The following is a 22,296-nucleotide window of genomic DNA, read 5'->3' as shown; positions in this document are numbered from 1 at the left end:
AGCTGAAAAGCCACAAAGCCAACATGTCTGCCCTTGTGGCATTGAGAAAGTGGATGCTTCTCGGTTGTCACTGGGTATCCATTCCAAATGAAACAGCAGACGTTCTGGACACAAAGGCCTGGCCCAGCTTTAACTGCATTCAGAGCCCTCACTGAGTCCTTCGGTGAGTGTCAGTCCTTAACACTTTCCAGAAAGGTCACTTAGTAGAGGGGGGCCCATGAAAGAGAAGCGGGAAGAGGCAGGCAGATGGAGGCTCTCAAGCAAGCAGTAAGAGGAGTTGAAAGGTTAAGGGAAATGGATATAAATAGGGCCACGAAAATATTTTAAAAATTTAAGCTAGCCCTGGTGTTCTGGCTTAGGGAACTGTATGACAGCTAGCAAGCAGCATTCACGGTGTAGCTGTGAGGAGCTGTGGCTCTCAAACTTGACCATCTGGGCTTAGATGAAGCCACACCATCCACACACCATGGCTAGAAGCCAAGGTAAAGGCAGGGAGAAGGGCTTTAGGAACCAAACCACACTGGCTGGCTCATGCCAGATAACATTACCATCTGCCTTGTGGGGCTGCCAATAGGATTCAATGAGTTGATGCACTTGCGTGCTTAGAACATGTTCCACGCACTGTAACTACCCCGTCAATGTCGGCTGTTCTTCCAGAGTGACATTAACAGGCATCCAATCAGATGAACTAACATTTGCCTCCCAATTGACTTGTTTAATAAGAACTCACATGTTTGCCAAAACATGTGGCTTCCCCATCCCCCACCAAGGACATACTGTTTTTACCCAACAAGCTATAGAGAACACCACACTTCTTTCTTATTTCCAGCCACGACCTTTGACCTGTCCCTACCTGCAGACCTTAACAACCCTTTCAGGGTCTACTTTTATATGAGTTAAACAAACAGAAATGCATGTGAAAAAGAAAAAGGCTGGAGCCAGCCGGGTTTCTCAGCTTATCAGGAGGAAGTCTGAGGCTTTCAAATGGGGCTCCAGGGACCCCTCCACCATCCTAGCCTTAGTATTTGGTTTCAATTAAAAACAAACCCATGCCCCAATCAGGGGCTTACATACTAAGTTGAGAGCTCCATGTGGCTTGGTCATTTAGCACCAAGAAGTCATGAGAAAGGGCTTACCTTTGTATTCGGCCAGGCACACACACTCATAGCCATTGACGAGGTCCCTGCAGGTGGCAGCATTCAGGCAAGGAGCAGACAGGCACTCATTGTATTCTTCCTCACAGTAGAGTCCATGGTAACCTGGGGGGCAGAGAGGAAAGGATGTTGTCAGATGCACCTCATCAAATCCTACATTCTGCTGATCAGCAAAGAAGGTAACCGGGTCTTCAGTAGAAGCTATGGGGCCAGGCAGGAAAAGCTTAAGGGGTCAGGTTTCTTGGGGGTAAATGGAAATGTGACTATTGAGAAGTACGGTTCTTCACATGTTTTTTGTTTTTTTTTGTTTGTTTGTTTGTTTTCTTTTGTTTTGGTTTTTTTTGTGGTCCCCAAGGAAAGAAGAAATGATCCACTTAGCCCCACTTACTGGCCTCACCCTTATGATCCCAAGGCTTTGGGCATTGGAAAAGTCAGCCACCAAATGTGTCAACTCTGGCCACAAGGGACATCTGAGAGTATCAGTGTCATCACAGCCCTGCATGTGATGACAAACAGCTCCTTTCAAGGACAATGTCCACACTACGTCTCCTCGTTAGTAAGAAAAATGCACTTATCTGAAGAAACTGTCATTAGAGACGGAAAGTCTCTTCCCCTCTAATTCAAAAAGAAAGTGATCTCAAAAGGACCTACCCGAAGTTCCTGTTGAGATAAGAGATTGTTTGGCCATTGTTTGTTTGTTTAAAAAGACAAATCTATATGTTATACGATTTCAAATTTACTTAATTTTTAATTACTGGAGAATAATAGGAATGAAGGAAAGAAACCCAACGATTTTTATAAAGCCAGCTTTTATGCTTCTATTTTGCAAAACAGGTGTTTACCCTGCAAAACAAGAAGACACTATTCTCTGAAATGAGGCATTATGCTGTTTCCAACTTTCAAAAACACATGTTATTGCCAATTTGCCGTGAAAACAGGCCATTTGTGTCTGGCCCCGACCAAACAATGAGAACCATGTGAGGGCTTTCAAAATTCCCTCTGCCTGTGTTTGTTCTGAATTCAGATAAGCCGAAAAAGCAAACCTTTGCCCAAGTGGGAATTGGCATTGCTGGCTGTCCCCACCCAGCACCCCAGCCTTTCTGACACGCAGAAGGCCCTCAGACTCAGAGTCCCGTTAGAACAGGCTAGTGTGTTTGAGGCTGCTTCTTGTGCCTATCACAAAAGTAGGTTAAGCCCATATTTGCATTATTAAAGGAGCACTTTGCAGCTGTGTTACCATCGCAGGGTTATTTTTGAACCACTTCCCAAATTTAGGTGTTGATAATGGACCCCTTGAGGTAACCTTGACCTACCTAAGACAATACACCAGAGGTTTTTTGACTCTCCTTCTACCTTCTCCTATACCTTGTAATCTTAGTAAAGTGTCTCCTGGGAGTCTTTATCAGGTTATCTCAGCCAATTAGATAAGAGGGTCACAACTAACAGTGACTTTGTCCCCTTGAGGACATTTGACATTTTGTTATCATGAAGGGCTGAAGGGCCGGGTGCTGTTCCTGGCATCAACTGAGGATAGCTGGCTCAGCATCTAACAGTACACAGGCAAGAAAGTCTCGAGTCAAAAGTCTTCAGCAAGCAATAGACTACAAGCAGAATCCATTCCAGGCTTTTTGGCACATCTATCCATATATGTATTGTCTGTACCTGTTTCTACCAGAACACAGAAACCCAACAGCTTGCCAACAGTAAATGGTTACTATCAACTCTTTTTTTTTTTTTTTTTTTTTTTGGTTTTTTTTTTTTTCGAGACAGGGTTTCTCTGTGGCTTTGGAGCCTGTCCTGGAACTAGCTCTGTAGACCAGGCTGGTCTCGAACTCATAGAGATCTGCCTGCCTCTGCCTCCCGAGTGCTGGGATTAAAGGCGTGCGCCACCATCGCCCGGCTTCAACTCTTCATAGATACATCATCACTGTGGCTATGCTTTTTGATGTCGTATTCCAGAAATCATTGCCAAGAACTATGAAGGATTTCCTAGCTGTTTTCTTCCAATAGTTTTATGGTTTAAAATCTTATGTTAAGTCATTTATTTAAAAAAAAAAAAGACATGATTTTTGTATGTGGTATAAAGAACTAGTAATGGTGAGCAGGTATACAAAGGGATCATCAACATCACTAATGATAAAGGAGGTAAAAGTTAAAACTTACATTGAGAAACCACATCACACCTGTTAGGATGCCCACCAGTGAAAGAAAAACAGCAGAGAGTTATGTGAGTTGTAGAAAACAAGAAGAAACTGGGACCCAACTTAGTTTCCTTTCCTGTTGCTGGGATAAAATACCATACCAAAACAACTTAAGAGAGAAAGGGTTTATTTGGCTCCTGATTCAAGGACAGAGTTTATCATGGCACAGAGATCATGGAAGTAGGCACTTGAACCTAGTAACACCCAGTCAAGAGCAAAGAGCAATGAATGTGTTCATGCTAGTACTCAGCTTCCTTTCTCCATTCTTACACAACCCAGGAGCCTAGGGAATGGTGCCACCCACAGTAGGCAGGTCTTCACACTTTAATTAAAGCGGTCATAGACCCCCATTGGCTAACCTAACTTAGACAACTTAGGTGATCTTTGACTGAGACTTTCTAGGTGATTCTAGATTGTGTTAAGTTGACCTTTGACCATTAGTTAACCTTAACCATCACAGAACTCTGGTGCAGTGTTGGTGGCAACATAGCATGGTACAGATGCAAGGAAAAGAATTTTCAGGGTCTTCAAGGGTTAAAAATTAAAAAATGTTATATGATTAGGCAATCCCATTCTGTGTGTTTATCCATTAGAATTAAAAGCAGAATCTCAGGGAAATAGTAGCACCCTCCCATTCGTTGCAGCGTTATTCATAATACCCAAAAATATGACAACAACCTAACCCTCTGCCAACAGTCGAGTGACTAAAGAAAATGTGCTGTGTCAGCACAACAGAATGCTATTTGGGATATAAGAGGAAGGAAATCTTATCAGCAGCTACATGGACCACCTAGACATCATGCAAGGTGTGGCAGAAGGACAAACACTGTGCAATCCTACAGCTAGAGGTCAAACTCACAGAAGCGAAGCATAGAAATGTGGTGTCCTGGGGTGTAAGAAACGGAAGCCGGGAGCTGCTGGCCAATGTGTAGTGTAGTTTCAGTGATACAGCATGAGTAGACAATAAGGATGTGCCACGTATCAGTGTGCCGATGGCAAGCGCTTCGGCAATGTTCCTTTATAGTCTTGCTAAGAAGGGAGACCACTCTGCTTCTTATCACAATAAATACGTTATGTATCATGAACTAGGGGCCAGGGAGATGGCTCAGTCATGGAAATTGCTTGCCTTGCAAACATAAGAACCTGAGTTTACTCCAGAGCTCACATTAAAAAAGCCAGGCGTGGTGACACACATTTGTAAACCCAGTACTAGGAAGGTGGAAACAGATGGAGCCTTGTAGCTTGCTGGCCAGCCAGCCTAGCCTACTTGGCACATTCCAGGCCAGTGAGAGACTCTGTGTGCTCACTAGTTTTATGTTGACTTGACACAAGCTATACGCATCTGAAAGGGCGGAACATCAATTGAGAAAATTGTCTCTATAAGATAAGACTGTAAGCTCTCCCGTCTTGGTTCGAAAGAAAGGAAGGGAGGGAGGGAGGAGGAGGAGGAGGAGGAGGAGGAGGAGGAGGAGGAGGAGGAAGAAGAAGAAGAAGAAGAAGAAGAAGAAGAAGAAGAAGAAGAAGAAGAAGAAGAAGAAGAAGAAGAAGAAGAAGAAGAAGAAGAAGAAGAAGGAGAAGAAGAAGAAGAAGAAGAAGCAGTAGCGCAGCGATCATCATGCAAAGAGGGCGGGCAGCCATGTGTAGCCAATTTACCACATGGACTGTGCCTGGTGTGTACCCAAGGACAAGACCATTAAGAAGTTCATCATTCAGAACATTGTAAAAGATGCTGTTGTCAGGGACAAAGCCAAAGCAGGTGTCTTTGATGCTTATGTGTTCCCAAACTCCACATCAAGCTTCGTTACTGTGTGAGCCATGCCATTTATGAATGGCAAGGTAGTCAGGAAATGATCACATGAAGCTTGGAAGGACTGAAAATCCCCACCATGATTTAGACCTGCTGGTCCTGCACCACAGCTTCCATCAAAGCGCAAATAAAGAGGTGGCTTCATAAGGACAGAAGAAGAAACACCTTGGAAAAATAAAGTGGAAGCTATACTTTAAAAAAAACAGGCTGTAGGCAAGACTTTGGAGCATTATCTTAAATAGTAATTAATGTGGTAGGGCCCTGCCCATTGTGGGTGGTGCCATCCCTAGACTGGTGGTCCTGGATTCTATAAGAAAGCAGGCTGAGTAAGCTATGAAGAGCAAGTTAGTAAATATCACTCCTCCAGGTCTCTGCATCTGCTCCTGTTTTCAGGTTCCTCTCCTGTTTGAGTTCCTGTCCTGACTTCCTTCAGTGATAATGGAAGCATAAGTCAAATAAACCCCTTCCTTCTCAGCTTACTTTTGGTCATGGTGTTTCATCACAGCAATAGTAATACTAAGACATCTTGTGAAAAAGAGAAGAAGAAGAAGAAGAAGAAGAAGAAGAAGAAGAAGAAGAAGAAGAAGAGGAGGAGGAGGAGGAGGAGGAGGAGGAGGAGGAGGAGGAGGAGGAGGAGGAGGAGGAGGAGGAGGAGGAGGAGGAGGAGGAGGAGGAGGTGGTGGACGAGGACGAGGACGAGGACGAGGGAAGAAAGAAGAGGAGAAGTAGGCAGTACCTGAGGAACAATACAACTGGCCTCCACACTCATGCATATATGTGCACATGTACCTGGACACAGACACACAGACACACAGAGCGAGCGAGCGAGCGAGCGAGAGAGAGAGAGAGAGAGAGAGAGAGAGAGAGAGAGAGAGCATTCAGTGTCTTTGGACTCCTTTTCCTAGTTATAAGGACTTTTATGAGGGATATAACTCAGCTGGAAGATCACTTGCCTTGCATACAGAACCTGGGTTTAGCCCCACACCTACCAAAAGGACCTTATATGCCCACGAGAGACCGTCCTGGGTACCATTGTTCCAACTGTTTGCTCACCAGCAGATCTTTTATCAATCAGGAAGGATAATAAGTGACTCTGCACGTACCCTTGTTCTGTAAAGTGAGGTGTCATTTACATCGACAAAAATCCAAAGCAAGTTTCATGAAATTATCCATAATTATTTTGTAATTTGCAAAGAGTACCATTATCTTCCAGTAGCATCATGAAAAGCAAACGTGGAAGTTATTTCCCAGATATAATTACGCTGGAGCTATTTTTCTTCCCTGCCCAGGTGGGGGTGGGGATAAAGGTTTCATATTCTAAAATTGCTTCTTCAGAGACAGTAACATTTAAATGCCTTTACAGAAATGTCAAGGCACTCTTTACACTAGTTGCCAAAGAGCCCTAAGTTGTACTGTTTGAATTAAAAGGCATTCCTTCCAAAAGACAGGGGCTCTGAGAAATGAGGCGGCCACCCCCTGCCGATAATTAATTCAGGCAAACAAATTAGCCCAGGGCAGTAAGCCCAGGGTTTGAAAACTATAGCTAGTCCAAGGAATTTTTTTTAATAGAAAAGGCTGGAGTGATGGTTCTGTGGATAAGGGCACCTGCTACACAAGCATAGAGATCTGAGTTCAGATCCTAGCACCCACATTTTAAAAAAATCCCACTGTGACAGCACACACTTGTGACATTGGCACTGTGGGGCAGGGGCAGAGACAGGAGGCTCAATGGGGCTTGCTGGCCACTCATGCTCAGTATGAAATCCTGTCTCATGGGAATAAAGCAGAGTGTGATGAAGCAGAACCCCAGGAGAGGGTGTACATTTGTGCATGTATGCATGTGTGCATGCATGCTTGTGTGCATGCGCCACAGACAAGGTCTGTCTCTGAACCTGGAGCTTATTTGATCAGCTAGACTGGATACTCCGTGAGCTCTAGAGATCAGCCTGTCTTGCCCTTGCCTGCTTAGTCTACAGACACTTGTTGCTTACTGTTCCTGGCTCTTCACATGGGTTCTGAGGGTCTGAACTTGGGTCCTCAAGTACGAGCAGCCAGCACTTTCCCAAATGAGCCACCACCCCAGCCTTGCAATGTGAAGCCAATACGCTACACTGAGCTCCATCTTACCATTCGGAAGCGTCTGCAATCATCAACTGAGCGCTTACCACTTCCTCCTCTACTAGAACAGGAGGCTAAGGCTGTAGCTGCAGTGTTCACAACCATGCCAGGCATGTCTTGGATGGAAATCCACCAAGTCAGAACAGTATTCCTGGATCCAAAATGCTCCTGACAGCTCGCATGTGCCTATGACATTCCAGGAGTCCTAGGTGCCCCAGACACAAAGCTGCATAGCAAGCCCAGTAGCAAGTGAGTAGTGTCTGCTTTGGTGTCAGGCCCTGTGGTGACTTAAATGAGAATGGCCCCCAAAGGCTCATGCAATGGAATGTTCGGTCCCAAGGAGGTGCACTGTTTAGGAAGGATTGAGAGGTGTGGCCTTCTTGGAGGAGGTGAGGTTTCAAAGGCCCACACTAAGCCCAATTTCTCTTTTCCTGTCTCCTACAGGAAGATCATGATGTAAATTTTCAGCTACTGCTTCAGTGCCATGACTGATGCTGCCACAGTCTCTGCCATGATAGTTGTAGACTAACCCTCCGAAAAGGTAAGCAAGCCCCAATTAAATGCTCTGGGTTATAATCTGCCTTGGTCATGGTGTCTCTTCACGGCAGTAGAATAGTAACTAAGACAGGCCCTTTGCATGTGTTGCTGAATCTTTATCAAAACCCAAAAGGAAGTATGTATCTCAGACAGTAGAGAGCTTTGCATAGCATTCAAGAAGCCCTGGATTCCATCCCCAGTACCACATGAACCAGGTAAGGCAGTGTATACCTATAATGCCAGCGCTGGGAGGCAGAAGCCGGAAGATGAAAATTTCAGGGTCCTAAGTTCCTTGCTCGTGCTCTGTCTCCTGCTCATGATTTGGACCTTGAGATTTCAGTCCGGTGCTCCAATGTGGGTCTTTGTCTCTGTCTCCTTTCATCGCCTAAATGTTTTTCTTTGGGTTCACCTTCTTAATTAGCTTCTCTAGTACCACGCATAATAGGCTCAACGTCCCCTATTCATGGCTAGAAACCAAATATGAGTGAGTACCTCCCATGTTCCTCTTTTTGGGTCTGGCTCACCTCACTCAGGATAGTGTTTTCTATTTCCGACCATTTGCCTGCAAAATTCAGGAAGTCATTGTTTTTTACTGCTGAGTAGTACTCTAATATGTATATATTCCATACTTTCTTCATCCATTCTTCCATCGAAGGGCATCTAAGTTGTTTCCAGCACCCACACACTGAGACAATGGGGATGTTCTATCAGGAACTCACCAAGGCCAGCTGGCCTGGGTCTGAAAAAGCATGGGATAAAACCGGACTTGCTGAACATAATGGACAATAAGGACTACTGAGAACTCAAGAACAATGGCAATGGGTTTTTGATCCTACTGCACGTACTGGCTTTGTGGGAGCCTAGGCAGTTTGGATGCTCACCTTATTAGACCTGGATGGAGGTGGGTGGTCCTTGGACTTCCCACAGGGCAGGAACCCGGATTACTCTTAGGGATGATGAGGGAGGGGGACTTGATGGGGGAGGGGGAGGGAAATGGGAGGTGGTGGCGGGGAGAAGGCAGAAATCTTTAATAAATAAATAAACAATAAAAAGACTAAAAAAAAGAAATGTGAAAAAAAAAAAAGAAAAGAAAAGTTCAGGGTCATCCTCAGCTATACAATGAGTTCAAGGTCAGTGCGGGCCTAATGAAACCCTGTACCCAGAACAAAGCAACCACAAAAGGGCATAACTAGTCCCAACTTAAAAATGAGAAGTTGAGGGTAAAGAAGTTGATCGCTACCACACATTAAATCCTATGTGCTCTTCCTGCTTCCCCATATTGTCCCAAAATACATTGTCTAGTGTGTCTGTCTCCTAGGGCAGCCATAACAAAACAACACAGACTGGATAGGTTAAATAACAGAAACTGAATTCTCGTGGTTCTACAGAATGGAAGTCCAAGAACAAGCATATCGGGTTGATCTGTCCTTAACTGGCAGGGAGCCACCACTTGCTGAATCTTTATCAAAACCCAAGCATCGCACAGCCTTTCCCCTGCCTAATAACACTGCTGGGGTATTCCACTATAGGTACTGGGTTACAACCTCACCCTTGGGACCCTTTTGAACTTTAATGACCTCTTTCCATGTCTGTTCATGTGGGTGCATGTTTGTATAGCATGCACATGTTTACATATGTGCGCAAAGACTAGAGGTCAACCTCAGATGTCATTCCTCAGTGCTGTTAACCTTGGGTTTTTTGGAGACAGTGTTGCCTGACTGGCCCATGAGCTCCAGGGCTCTACCTGTCTCACTGCGCTCTCCCCTGCCCCCCCCCCCCGCCCTCCCTCAGCACTGTGTGAGTCACTGGGTAGGTTCTGAGCCCAAGCTCAGGTCCTCATGTTTCCACAGTGAGTACTTCATACATGAGCTGTCCCCACAACTCCTTTCATCACCTCTTCAAGGGCCCTGTCTCCATAGATAATCACACTGGAGTCAGAGCTTCCAAACATGAATTTGGGGATGGATACAATTCACCCATAAGATCCTAATTCAGGGCTTCTTACTTATGCCTCTGCAGTATTCTCCCCTTATCTCAAGTTTTGGTTTTTGCATTCTCATTGACCTACAGTAAATTGTGGCCTGTAAACTTTACATGGGAAGTTACCGAAGTAAACCATCTGTAAGTCATAAACCGCATGCCCTTCTCAGTACCATCTCTCTTTACCCCATGTGGGACATGAATCATCCCAGCATACCCAAGCCGAACCCATAGTACAGCCTGTCCTCTATGTCTGTAGGTTTCACAACCAAGGACTCAGCCTACCACAGTTAAATACTATTCAAAAGAACAGTTGTGTTTGACTACACATACATGTTGTAATAAGAGCGGCGGGGCTGCGTCCCCGGCACCCAGCCGCCCGCATGGCTTTACCCAAAATAATTACATAGAAACTATATTATTTTAAACACTGTCTGGCCCATTAGTTCCAGCTTTTTACTGGCTAGCTCTTACATATTGATCTAACTCATTTTTGATATTTTGTGTAGCCCCATGAGGTGGCTTACCAGGGAGATCTTAACTTGTATCTGTGTCAGGTGAGAGAATCATGGTGACTCCTGACTTGGCTTCTTTTTTTCAGCATTTTGTTTTGTTTATTCCACCCACCTAATTTTCTGTCCTATCAGAGGGCTAAGGCAGTTTTTTTATTTAACCAATGAAATTAACTCCTCCATCATTTCCACAGCAAAACAAGCGTTTATGTACTATTTACATAATACTAGGAAGCATAAAACAAATAGAGATGGTTTAAATACACAAAAGGAAGTACATTGATTGTGTGAAAATACAATATTATTTTCTACAAGGGGCTTGAGCATCTCCAGATCTTGGATGTTATATTTGTGTACTGGAACCATGTCCGGCAGACACCAAAGGGTGACCATTTAGAAAGAGTTTGGCACATGGTGTCAAGCCATCTGCTGGGGACTCAGGAATTGATGCAAATATTAGTGAGGGCAGGAAATGAGACACTGTATTGATATTTTGGAGCCTATCACACTTCACTATTGGGCACTTTCCTATGAATTGTAGGGTGTCAGGCACAGCCCTGACTCCTATGCACTAGAACTCAGCAGCATTCTTACTCCAGAGGTGATGAGTCATGGTCTCCAGTCATGGTCCGAAGGGCAGAAGTTCGTTTTGAGAGCCACCATCCTAGATTCGTTAAGGTGGGGATGATTTGAAGGGAGCTGGGGACATGAAGGTTTCAAATTGTTGCAAAGGGAGAACAAGAAATTATCAGAGAAAAAGAGACTGAGCATCAGTCCCCAGGCTGCATCTGCCACTGAAATCTGATTATAATACCAGCCCTGGATGATGCTTCCCAGCATTACTGGTCCACAACAGGAGATGGACACTGGATTCATCTGGAACTAAGTTTACACCAACCAATGGGGTTATGGTAAGAGTAAGCCTAGCACCCCTACTGGTGGTTCTGAGGTACTGAGAAACCTTTTGGCCACCAGCCTGGATGTGATGAGAACTCCTGGTTATCAAGTCGACTGCATGAAGAGATGTCTCCAGGATGAGTGAGGCAAGACTGTTGGAGGGTGTTACCAGAGAAGCTGGACAAGGAGAAGAACAAATGAAGGAAAAGGACAGGCCATGAACGTGAATACAAAATCACGACACAGGCTGGGGTACGTGTCAGGCTATAAGAAGAAGCCATGTCTTAGTTTCTGCTGCATTATTGCAAAGAGACACCATGAACAAGGCAACACTTAAGAAAGAAAGCGTTAATTGGAGGCTTGCTTACAGTTTCAGAGAGAGACAGAGAGAGACAGAGAGAGACACACAGAGAGAGAGAGAGAGAGAGAGAGAGAGAGAGAGAGAGAGAGAGAGAGAGAGAGAAGGGAATGCTCCCAAACACCTGCAGCTCTGGTCTGAAGTGGTGTTCACTGGACTCACTCCACTGGGAAGCAAGACCTCCCACAGCCAGTTCTTTACCTCCCCCCCCCCCCAGGATCTACATCATTTAAACACCAGCGTAAGATGGCTGCCGCCCACACTGTTTACTCCTTAGTTCTTCTCCTTGCCTGCCCTGCATGTTGTCACCCCCTGAAAAATCCCAAACTCTGAGCCTCTGGTTGTAGCCAGATGGCTTTCACACATCATGAGACAAATCCCAGCAACTCATCCATTCCTGTCACCTTGGGGGAAGAAGGGGGGTGATCCTTGCTTCGTGCTGCCTCAAAGGAAGAAACCTGGAGAGATCACCCAAACCCAGCAGCCGTATGCTCAAGCCAAACAGGCCAAGACTCGCTGCTCAGGTCGCAGCTCCACCTGGATTCAGGGTAAAGACAGCTTGAAAGAACTTTTTTGTTTCTGTGTTTTCACTTTGCAGTCAAGCGGCAGTCAGTGAGACATGGGGAGGTTTCTTTAAGGACACTAAGTTTTCCCCTCTTTTCCATGTGAGCAGGTAAATGGAACATCTATGACTTAGATTCAAGTCCAGGCCAGTTCCCAAAAGATCAAATCCTCCACCTCACCCGTGGTAGTTAAGAGATAGGCATGAAGGATATAATCCTATTCTGTTAATAAGAGGGTCTGTGAGCTTTCAAGTGAAAATCACTTAAGGCAGGGAGCCCAGGGGTACTGAGAGGTGTTGGGTGATGGCTTCCTTTTACAGAGCAGAGCATTTCTTGTTTAAACACTCGGGAGAAGATGGACCACTGAGGAGGCTGCCACAATGAACAGGGATCCCAACAAGGATGAGGGTGGTGCCGGGGCATTGCTGAGAGCTACGTAAAAGGTAAACTAGAAACACCTAGTGATGAGCAGACTGTGAGCTTAGCTTGAACTTCTGCAAGAATGTTCTGAGGGCTGTAAGAGGGCACATTTACTGAGGCCGATTTCTGCTCTACAAACTTCCCAACACAGTCAGATCCATTAGCGGGAAGTGGCTGAAGAGAGTGAGGGAGCAGGAAGGCACGCAAAGCACTTTCTAGAAGCTAGCCTTAAGTGAACAAAAGGAACTGACAGTTTCTCTCGGAAAATCAGATGATCTGAGAAGAAAATAATGAGTTTGTTTTCATGAGAGGGTGTGCTGAATTCTGATTCTGTTGTCAAACAGTGAAGTCGATGCTAACAAAGGAGGAGGCTGACATGCACTTGACCCTACCCATGAGGTTCTGACACAAGAACGCACCTAGCACAATGTCTGCCATGCAGTAAGCACCTGATCCACTTGCTATGTGGTCATGTGGCCCAAGGTACAGATATTATCTAAACAGATAGCCTAGGTGTCATGTTCCAGAAAATAGGAGCAGGTTCACACATACTGTAAAAGCTCTGAGTATCTGAATGTTGAAAGATGCCATTGCTCTAAAACACCACATCACACAGGCAGCAGACACACACACACACACACACACACACACCACAACCTCACTGAAAAAAATAACACCAGACAATACCAGCTCAGCATTCCCTGGTTGGCCCAGCCCACAAATCAGCAACTCAAAGGCCGGGAGTTTTCTAATACGAGACATGCATTTATCTTTGACTTTTCAAAGCCCACTTTTCTGCAGCCTCATCCCCTGAGAGTCACCTCCAGGATGGATCTGGTTTCCCACTGGGAAGTAGAATTTGAATCACTGCTCAATACCCGAACATACATTCTGCATTTTCTCTTTATAATGGTTCATTTTATGTTCCTCAAGATACAGATTAGTAAATAAAGAAGATGCCTCATCACACTGAAGAATTAAATTTGCTAAGAAAATCCTGGGGCAGAGTAACCTGTGCATTCATAAATGCAGAAGAATTCTCTTTTTCCCTGTCTGGTTGGAGCAAATATGCATTTTCCAAAACTGACAATGGTTGTTTGGTCTTATATATTTAAGTGTACATGTTCAAATTTTACAATTTTCCATAGCAGAAGTATGCTATTTATGTAATATGAAGGATTTTATCATTCTCACTTTCTTGATATTATATAGCATGGCACATTTAAGTACTGCCTCGTGTTACAAGGGAAATAATGATCACATTCTATGGCTAATTCCTGCTGAACTGTGAGACAATAGGAAATAACAAGAAAAGGCCTGACTTCATTATAGACTTTTTAAGAGATGGGATAAGGGGAACTCTCAAAGACTATAAAGCAAAGGACAAGCCTTATTCAGAGATAGGAAGCAGTCACCACACCAAGAGGGATCACTAATAAAGAAAATGCTTTTAAAAACAAGAATTATACTAGTCAATCATCGGGGACATTTTTGTTTAAAACCCAGAAGTTTCTCTAGATTAAGTGTGTAAATTATAAATCATATTTGAAGGAGAAATGCATTGGACTAGAGCAAACCGCCAGCAGTCTATTTATAGAAACAAGCAGAATTCTCCTTCCACACACATGTGGGGACAAAGAATCATGTCATCCATTCCATAGCTGATGACATGTGGGTGGCACAGCCATGGTTACAAAGAGCATCAAAAGTCAAGTGAGCTCTGCTATGCGCCTGCCACACAGAAGTGCTTGCTATGTACAGGCAATTCATCTTAAACTTGATCGTCATTTTGAGAATTTTCTAGCAATCTGTTGACGTAAACATTGGCCTGAAAAGAATTCTCTTAAGATTGCATTCAGAACTAGGTTACAACCTAGTCACATGCAAAAAAGTACATGCAATCCTCCCCTCCACACACCATTTTTTTTTTCTTAGACTCTTTTGTGTCACTTTTGGCCACTAGAGGGTGGATTCTACCTACGATCTAAACTGGATACATAGGGGGAGGGGGGGTTCTTTAAAATTTAATCACAGAGGCACCATAAAAGGATGTCTTTTATGAAGACTATATGGTGCAAGAATATGAGGATCGACCAATCAAACTACACTTAAAGAAGAAATCCCATTCCCTTTAAGAACAAAACTAGATACTCAAACATTCCTTTGCTACCATTTATGACTGAATTCACCAACACATCCTTTGAATATAGGGTATCTGCAATGAACATTACTCATCCTACAGCAAACTATACACCCAAGGGCTCTAAAAAGATTGTTTTCAATAGAAATGCCTCTACGTACTAATCCTGACAAGACAATACTGCTCAAACAATTTGAAAGATGATTCTGCTGAGGTGTGGCTTATGGTTTAGGCAAAGATGGGGGGGGACCCACGAAGGAAAAGACTTCCCATGCTATAAGTTTCTGGCTGTCCAGCTAAGAGGCTGGACTAACACAGAGAACAAATGATGGAGGTTGTAGTGCAAGGAACCAGGGGATGAGATTAGACACACACCATTTTATGTATATGCATAAGTATATATAATATATATAAACAAATTGTGAAGGGTTAAGGCATCGGAGAATTTCTCAAAAGATTAATTGCGTTTCATTTATTTCACAGTTGATCAAATTTCATTTTAATAAACTGCTTTGTCAATGGATTGAGAGGAACTAATCCTAAAATCTGAAATCTGAAATGCTCCAAAAAATTGAAATACTCCCAGAGTCAGCATGATAGCACAAGTCAAAAATTTCTCACCTAACCTCATGATGCATTACAGGCAAAGTGCACATAATTATTACAAAATAATACATCAGATCATCTCTAGTCTCCTATAGAAGTATGGAAAAAATTTAAAAATTAATGTTTGAGTAAACCCTCAAAATTCATCATTATGTGCCTTCAAATATTCCAAAATCAAAAAAGATCCTAGGCAGGGTGTTGCAAACTGTGCTCTGAATGAACTCAGCTGGCTGAGCACTAAGCGTTCATTTCTTTCTGCTCTTGACAGTGGCTGTGATGTGACCTGGGGTCTTAGTCTTCTCCTTAGTGGTGGTCTGTCACCTGGAACTGTGGGCTAAAATAAGCCATTTCTCCCTTATGTTGCTTTTTATGAGTTTGTTTTGTTAGAGCCATAGGGATGGAACAACAGGTTTCATATATACCTACTCAGAATGAGACAAAATTACCCAGATTCAGACTGAGAAGCTAAGTATTACCAATTCAGCCTTTTTGACCCCAGAAACTCTTAACTCTCTTTCTCTACCTCTCTCTCTCTCCCTCCCTTCCTGGGTCAGGACATTATAATTACAAACTAAAGCAGTCAGTTTTACAAACCCCAAATTAAGAAACATTCTGTGACAAAGTTGTAGTGTCCCCTGAGCTGTCAGAAAAGGCTTTCTCGATATATAATTTGTTGCCACGGAACTGTGAGATCAGAAATGGAATGTGACCAGGGTTATTCCAGATCATTTTGGTGCATGGAATCTATAATGTTGACCACAATTTTCTTTTCCTTCTGTATATACTATTTCCCCTGTCCATGAACTTGGGGCGTCCACAGACACAATGAAATTTGTAGCCCTCTAATGATCTTGTTAGTCACTGTCATTTTCAGGGAAATATGTTGGAATCAAAAAAATTATTTAATACCAGAGAAACTTTCTCACTCGTTTATGAACATTTTTGTAATATGTTCCTTCCAGCTTGGCTACTATCCCAAATGGCCAGAAACTCAGATGGGCTGAGCCTGATTCTCAGAGGCACAGCTTCGGCTAAAGACTATCATTGAGAGATTTCAGGCAACAAAACCACCTCGGGGTGATTGGATTAGAAAGAAAATTTCAAAATGTAAATAAAATGGCACTGAAACTCAACAACTTGAGTCCTCCTGAGTTCTGTTCTATTTGCCAATATCGAATTAAAGATACACAAGAAATCATGAGTAAGAAATCAGGGAAACTCAAAGGGACGTCACTATTTCCTGATTCTGGGAGAACATGCGGCTGGTACTCTAAAACAGAATGAAACTTGCTGGAAAGGAAGATGGGTACAAGGTGCAGCCCATGCAGAGTTAGGAGGGGAGGAAGGGAGATGGTTCCAGAACACCCATTAGCCTTGCCTCAATGGGGCCTCCTCTCCTCAAAGAACCTAAGGAACAGTTCTTCTCTTCTTCCTTCCTCCTCAAATTTGCTCTTCTAGAGAGACTTTCCTACAATGTGTGTGTTACTGTGCACATGTGTGTGCTGAGCTTGGCCCTGCAACTGGCTCGGGCGAATGGAACATTTGCAAACAAGAGAAGCAGCGACTTTTACAAAGTGCATGGCAGGGACAGCAAGATGCCTCGGCTAAAGGTCCTTGCTGTCAAGCTTGATGACCTGAGTTTGATCTCCAGGAACCAAGTGGTAGAAGGACAACGCTGCCTTCCAATGCTGGCCTCTAACTCTACACCCATGCTGTAGCACACAGGTTCCCAGACACAGAACCGGTAGTAAATGCAATTTTCCATTTTATTTTAAAAACGAAAAGTGCATGTATATGAGGCCTACTCCCCAATTGCTGCTCTGTGTACCTAGCTGCCAAGTGAAGAAACCAGCAGTAAAGATGCTGCATGTTGAGAAAAATGTGGTCTTGTGACCCTTCCCCGTCCCCATCACTCCAGCTAATGGCCAAGCAATATGAGCGGGGTCACTGAGCACCAGCTGACTTGCTAATTAACCACAAAAACAAATGTGGGCCTAGCCCCTGCTGTACAGAACAAAGAGAGTCCAGCTAAGTCCTCCCCAAGCTGTCCCATAGGATTATAGACAGCAAGTAGCTGTTTGTGGCCAACAAGTCAATGGTTTGTTAAGCAGCGATAACTAATACAAAGGTTCCATCTTTAGAAATAATGCCTAACTTGAAGGAGTAAGACCACCTAGATGAATAAGCTTTCAGGTGCCAGAGAACCGGCAGGAAAGATCATTGTAGGGAGAGGTTGGTAAAGAGGAGCTTTTCCAAAACCACAGCCCTGGGTACCACGTCCTCCTGTGTCCAGACCACTGCTATTGAGGCTTCTCCAGCCTGAAAACAGCATCTTACCAGTGAACTAGACCACAAACATTTGCTTTGCGATTTTATTTTTAATCTGTGCCATCAAAACACGGTGGGCTGGAGCAATGTTTAGCAGTTAAAAGCATTTATTGTTCCTCTAGAAAACAGGGTTTGAGTCCCCGTACCACAGCTGTCCCTAACTCCAGTTCCAGAGCATCCAATGCCTTTCACTGACCTCCACAAGCTTTGGGCATACATGTGGTACACATACATACATGAAACACTCATGCACATAAAATAAAAATATATCTTTAAAAATAAGGCAATCTGGAATGATAAAAATGAAATGAAACCTATGCTGTGGGAGCACCTTCCGCTCCTTCAGCCAATAGCCGCTGAGATACCAGCCCACTGGGTGTGGTCTATTTCTCTTTTAAAAAGAGCAGTAGCCCTCTGCTCACTCTCTTGCTTCCGGCTCTTGCTCCTTTCCTGACTGTCGGTGTTCTGTAAGTTTTACCCCTAAAATAAATACCCCTTTAAATCCAAACTGGTGTGGGATTGTTTTGCACATTAAACCTATCTTTAAGACTTAAGTCCAGGATTTGCAGGGCAGTGGTGGCATACACCTTTAGAGGCAGAGGCAGGCAGATCTTTGTGAGTTCAAGGACAGCCTGGTCTACAAGAGCTGGTTCCAGGACAGGCTCCAAAGCTACAGAAAAAAAAAAAGAAGAAGAAGAAGTCCAGAAGTTGGAGCAATGGCTCAAAATGTTGGAGCCTTGGTTGCTCTTCCAAAGGACCTGAGTTCAATTCCCACCATCAAAGGGCAGCTCACCAACCATTCATAGCTTCAGTTCCAGGGGACCCAGGACCCTCTTTGACCTCTATGAGCACCAGGCATACATGATATACACAGACATGCATTCAATCTAAACACACACACATGTAAAATAAATACATATTTTTAAAGAATCTGTTAGTCAACTCCTAAAAAGCCAAGTGGATGTTTAAAAAGAGAGGACTGTGGTGTCACACAAGAGGTACTGAGTGAGAGCTCAGAGCATCACGGTGTCCTGTACTCACCATCTGAGGGTGGACTATAATTAAAAGAAATAAAAGGAGAGAAGGAGGGAGGGAGGGGCCATGTGTCAGACTTCTCCAGGTGAACCTGAATGCTCTGAATCTTCGTTAAAACAGAGGGAATTCTGCAGATGCACCGGCAGCTACTGTAAGCTTTCCAAACTGAAAAGCACAGAGTACAATGGCAAATAATAAGGGAAATGTGGGGCATTCTCCTCGGTGTTTGTACAAATCCAACCACTGAAGATTCTTCAAGAATATTGAAAGCTAGAAGACTGGAAAAATAGGACATGAAGAACAACATTCATGTTTGTTACCTAATATGAACTCTGGGGTTGAGGCTAGAGTCAATCACAAGATGGATATCACCAATGATACCCATGATTACTGGTTCTCCAATGCTGAAGTTCCAAGGTCCAGAAGAGCCACTGCTATTAACAATGATGGGTGGTCATTTCTACAGAGGCCAGACTGTGGGCAGCTTGGGACATCAAAGCTGTCTCAAGGCAGAAGACTAAAAGCAACAAAAGTAGGAAGAAAAAAGAATATGTCAGAGACCACGGCATTTCCAGAAGAGGTGAAAAGATAGACCTAAGGTACCCATGCTTCACAGTAATCAATGCAGGAGACTTTAAGAGATTTGGAGGACAAGAGAAATTAAGAGTAGGTATCAAGGACCCCAGAAGTGAGAGATGCCAGTCAAGAGGAACTCCCCAAGCTGTTAGACAGTGCATCTGTCACGTGGCTGTGTCTGTAGACTCTGAGTCATAGAAAGACAAGCTCCTGTATTTAAGTGAACCCAGTAGACATCAGGCCAAATACAGTCATAAATTCCCAACCCAGGTCACCCTCGACATCAAGCTCAAAGCAGCTCATGGATGGATCTTCAGAGTGAAGCAAAGACAGGAAGGAAGGGAGGGGGTCCTAACTACTCACAAGAGTACCGCTTCCTGTAGTGTTAGACTGGGGAGCCTCTGCACTGGGATGGAAGAACTTTGTCTAAGAGTCACTCACTGACCCACAATCAAGGCCGCCTTCAATCCAGGTATCCAGGTTTTCAGGGGGCAATGCTGAGAGAGGAGTCTGAGAGTTTGTTCTAGTGATCGTTCAGCCAAAGTAAGAGGCCGAGATCACAACTAATGTGGGAGCAGGGTTCCACATCTAGGCTTCCAAGAAGTCTAGCCTTTGGTCATGAACAGCCTGTAATATTGAGCCAATACAAATGAACATGAGAGTTCCACTTCCTGCCGTCTGGACTCTAGATACTTCAGTTTCTTTAAGAGGAAACATGTCAGACATTTAGCACAGCACCTAGATGAAGTGAATTCTCAAGAGATGGAAGCAGCTCAAGGCACAGTCAGGCCAGATAAGGTCAAGGCCCCACTCCACAGAGCAAGTCTGCAGTGCTAACGGCTCTCAATTTGATGGGCTCATCTGAGGGAACTACAAAGACAGCTAGCACTTAGAAACTCCAGAGAAATTCTTTATTTTTCAGTCCTTATTACCCTCAAAGGATAAAGATGACCATTTAACCCTGTTTCTTATTTATTCTGAAGCAGCAGAGGCTCTGGGCCCTGAGTAGCTACATTCAATCTTTGCATCACCCCCCACGTAGGGGAGTCAAGGGCAGAGAGATGACAGCCATGGGCCTCACTCCACAAAGACTGATGAATCAGAAAGTACCTCCCTTACAAAAATCTGGCCAGCCCCTGGCCCTTAACTCTTTATCGCCTCAATCGGAAAATATAATGTTCAAGATGCTGAGTAACCCTTAAATCTTTGGACAGTTCGGTATGCACGTGTAACTGGTCAGGAAGTAACTGGCAACTGAATTGACAGTAGAAACGGGGCAGAGATAATATTCAACATCTTATTGTTACATGGTTATTGCTACCTTGGGTTGTTTGGTTTTATTCCTGGAGCTTGAGCCTACATCCTCATATATGCTAGGCAAGCGCCCTACCACTGAGCTATCTCTTCAGTCCCACTTTCCCTTTTCATTTTGAGACAGGATCTCAGTTGTTCGCCCAGGCAAGCCTTGAACCTATGATCATCCTGTTTCAGCATCCCCAAGTAGCAAGGATGATGAGCATGTACCAGCAGGCCCAGGCTAATGTTTGTCTTTTTATGTCTTAGACAAAATTCCGGTGTGGTCTTGTTTCATTTTACTCTGCCATGGCATCTCAGCGATGTCTGACATCATCATGCTTGTCTTGATGTCCAGCAGGAATCAATAGGACTCCATGCCGTGTGCACCAGGCCAGCTCCTAACAATTCCAGGTTCTTCCTAAAAGTGACAGGCAAGATGTCAGTGGCTGTTCTTCTCTTCCCACATTCTCAATTCCATCTGCATTTCAAGGTAGATTAAAATTGTTTTTATTTGTGGAAATATTTTTGCCCTGCAGAGGACAGACTCTGAAGAGTGAGGCAGGTTCCCATGAACGAAGAGGCACATGATTAAACAAGCCTTCTTCTGGGGACAAGATGATAAAAACAGGCAGCACATTTTGGAGGATGAAAAGAGGAAGGATGTCACTTGATTGGGACATACACAATGCATACTGCTCATACGCAGTCCATACCTCTCATGAACAAGGAGCTGGAGCAGATCGCAGCATGTCAATACAAGAACGGTTTTGTCCCAATAAACCAGAGGAAGTCCCTTGGCTAATAGCGATAAAAGTTGGTCACTGGGACTTATCCTGGAATTTGAATGTATCCAGACACTCATTAGTGAGCCAAATGGCTTCCTATTCTTATAGGTGTGTTAATTTCCTTGTTGCTGTTCAATTACTATGAATATCCTAACCATTAGGTCTCATCTTTATTCTGCTTGCAGGCGGTACTGTCTGAATACTGATGTGGTCAAGTCTGAAAACCACAGTAGGAAGCGAGAGCTGCTGGGTCTCACGAGCCACATAGCAGCAAGGTAGCCTACAGGTGAGGCAAATGTAGAAAACAGAAACAAAACAGCATCTGAGTCCTATGATTTCCAAGGACAAGAGCAACAGGACTTTGTTTGGAAGGAGCCTTAGTTTTATTTAGTTTGCTGTCTGGATGATATCATTGGTTCGCCGCCCCCTTGGTGGAGAAGAGCTGGCTGGGAAATGTGGCCAACACCCTACCCAGGTCTAGGAGTCTAAACGACTGCCCTTGAGATTACAGTCATGACAGACATTATTCTTAAAATTCTAATTTGATATGTATTTTTGCACACAAGCTACTCTAATGGCTTACACTTTCAGCACTTTAAGCTAGCTTCACCTGCAGAGGTGGGGTGACAATCGAACAAGCACATGGGGAGCGCTCATTCAAGTGCATTGGGAAGCCAAACCCCTCAGAAGAAAGCTGAACCCCCGGTTCCTTCCAGTCGGCCACTGCTTCTGATGCTGGTTCTCTGCAGCACTGACTCTAAAATGCTGTCTAAAAGATGCCACCGTTGTACCTAGTCACAAGATGTCATGGTTTCACCTGCAACGGCCACAGTGTGCCCTTGACACGTTCACACCTAATACAGGCAGCATTTCCAAGACCTCGGTTCTCCAGCCTCTGGGAGATTTCAATTTGCAATTTAAAAAGAAAAAAAAAAAGAGTGGCCTGTCACTTAAAACTGTCACTGGGAGATGACATTTCAGCA

The 22,296-nt window shown here is 44.1% G+C and overlaps 1 protein-coding gene across 1 annotated transcript in view; it reads right to left on the bottom strand.

The window, feature by feature from the left end:
- Dner (delta/notch like EGF repeat containing) overlaps positions 1 to 22,296 on the bottom strand; it is a 298,176-nt gene that overhangs the window by 42,109 nt on the left and 233,771 nt on the right. Inside the window, exon 9 of the mRNA XM_057761704.1 lies at positions 1,137 to 1,259. Within this exon, the coding sequence (XP_057617687.1) occupies positions 1,137 to 1,259 (123 nt within the window). The remainder of the gene's footprint in view (positions 1 to 1,136; positions 1,260 to 22,296) is intronic.

The sequence above is a fragment of the Chionomys nivalis genome, chromosome 2, assembly GCF_950005125.1.
Source record: "Chionomys nivalis chromosome 2, mChiNiv1.1, whole genome shotgun sequence".
Taxonomy (NCBI): domain Eukaryota; kingdom Metazoa; phylum Chordata; class Mammalia; order Rodentia; family Cricetidae; genus Chionomys; species Chionomys nivalis.
The sequence above is the reverse complement of the archived record's forward strand: the minus strand, read 5'-3'. Positions and strand labels throughout refer to the sequence as shown.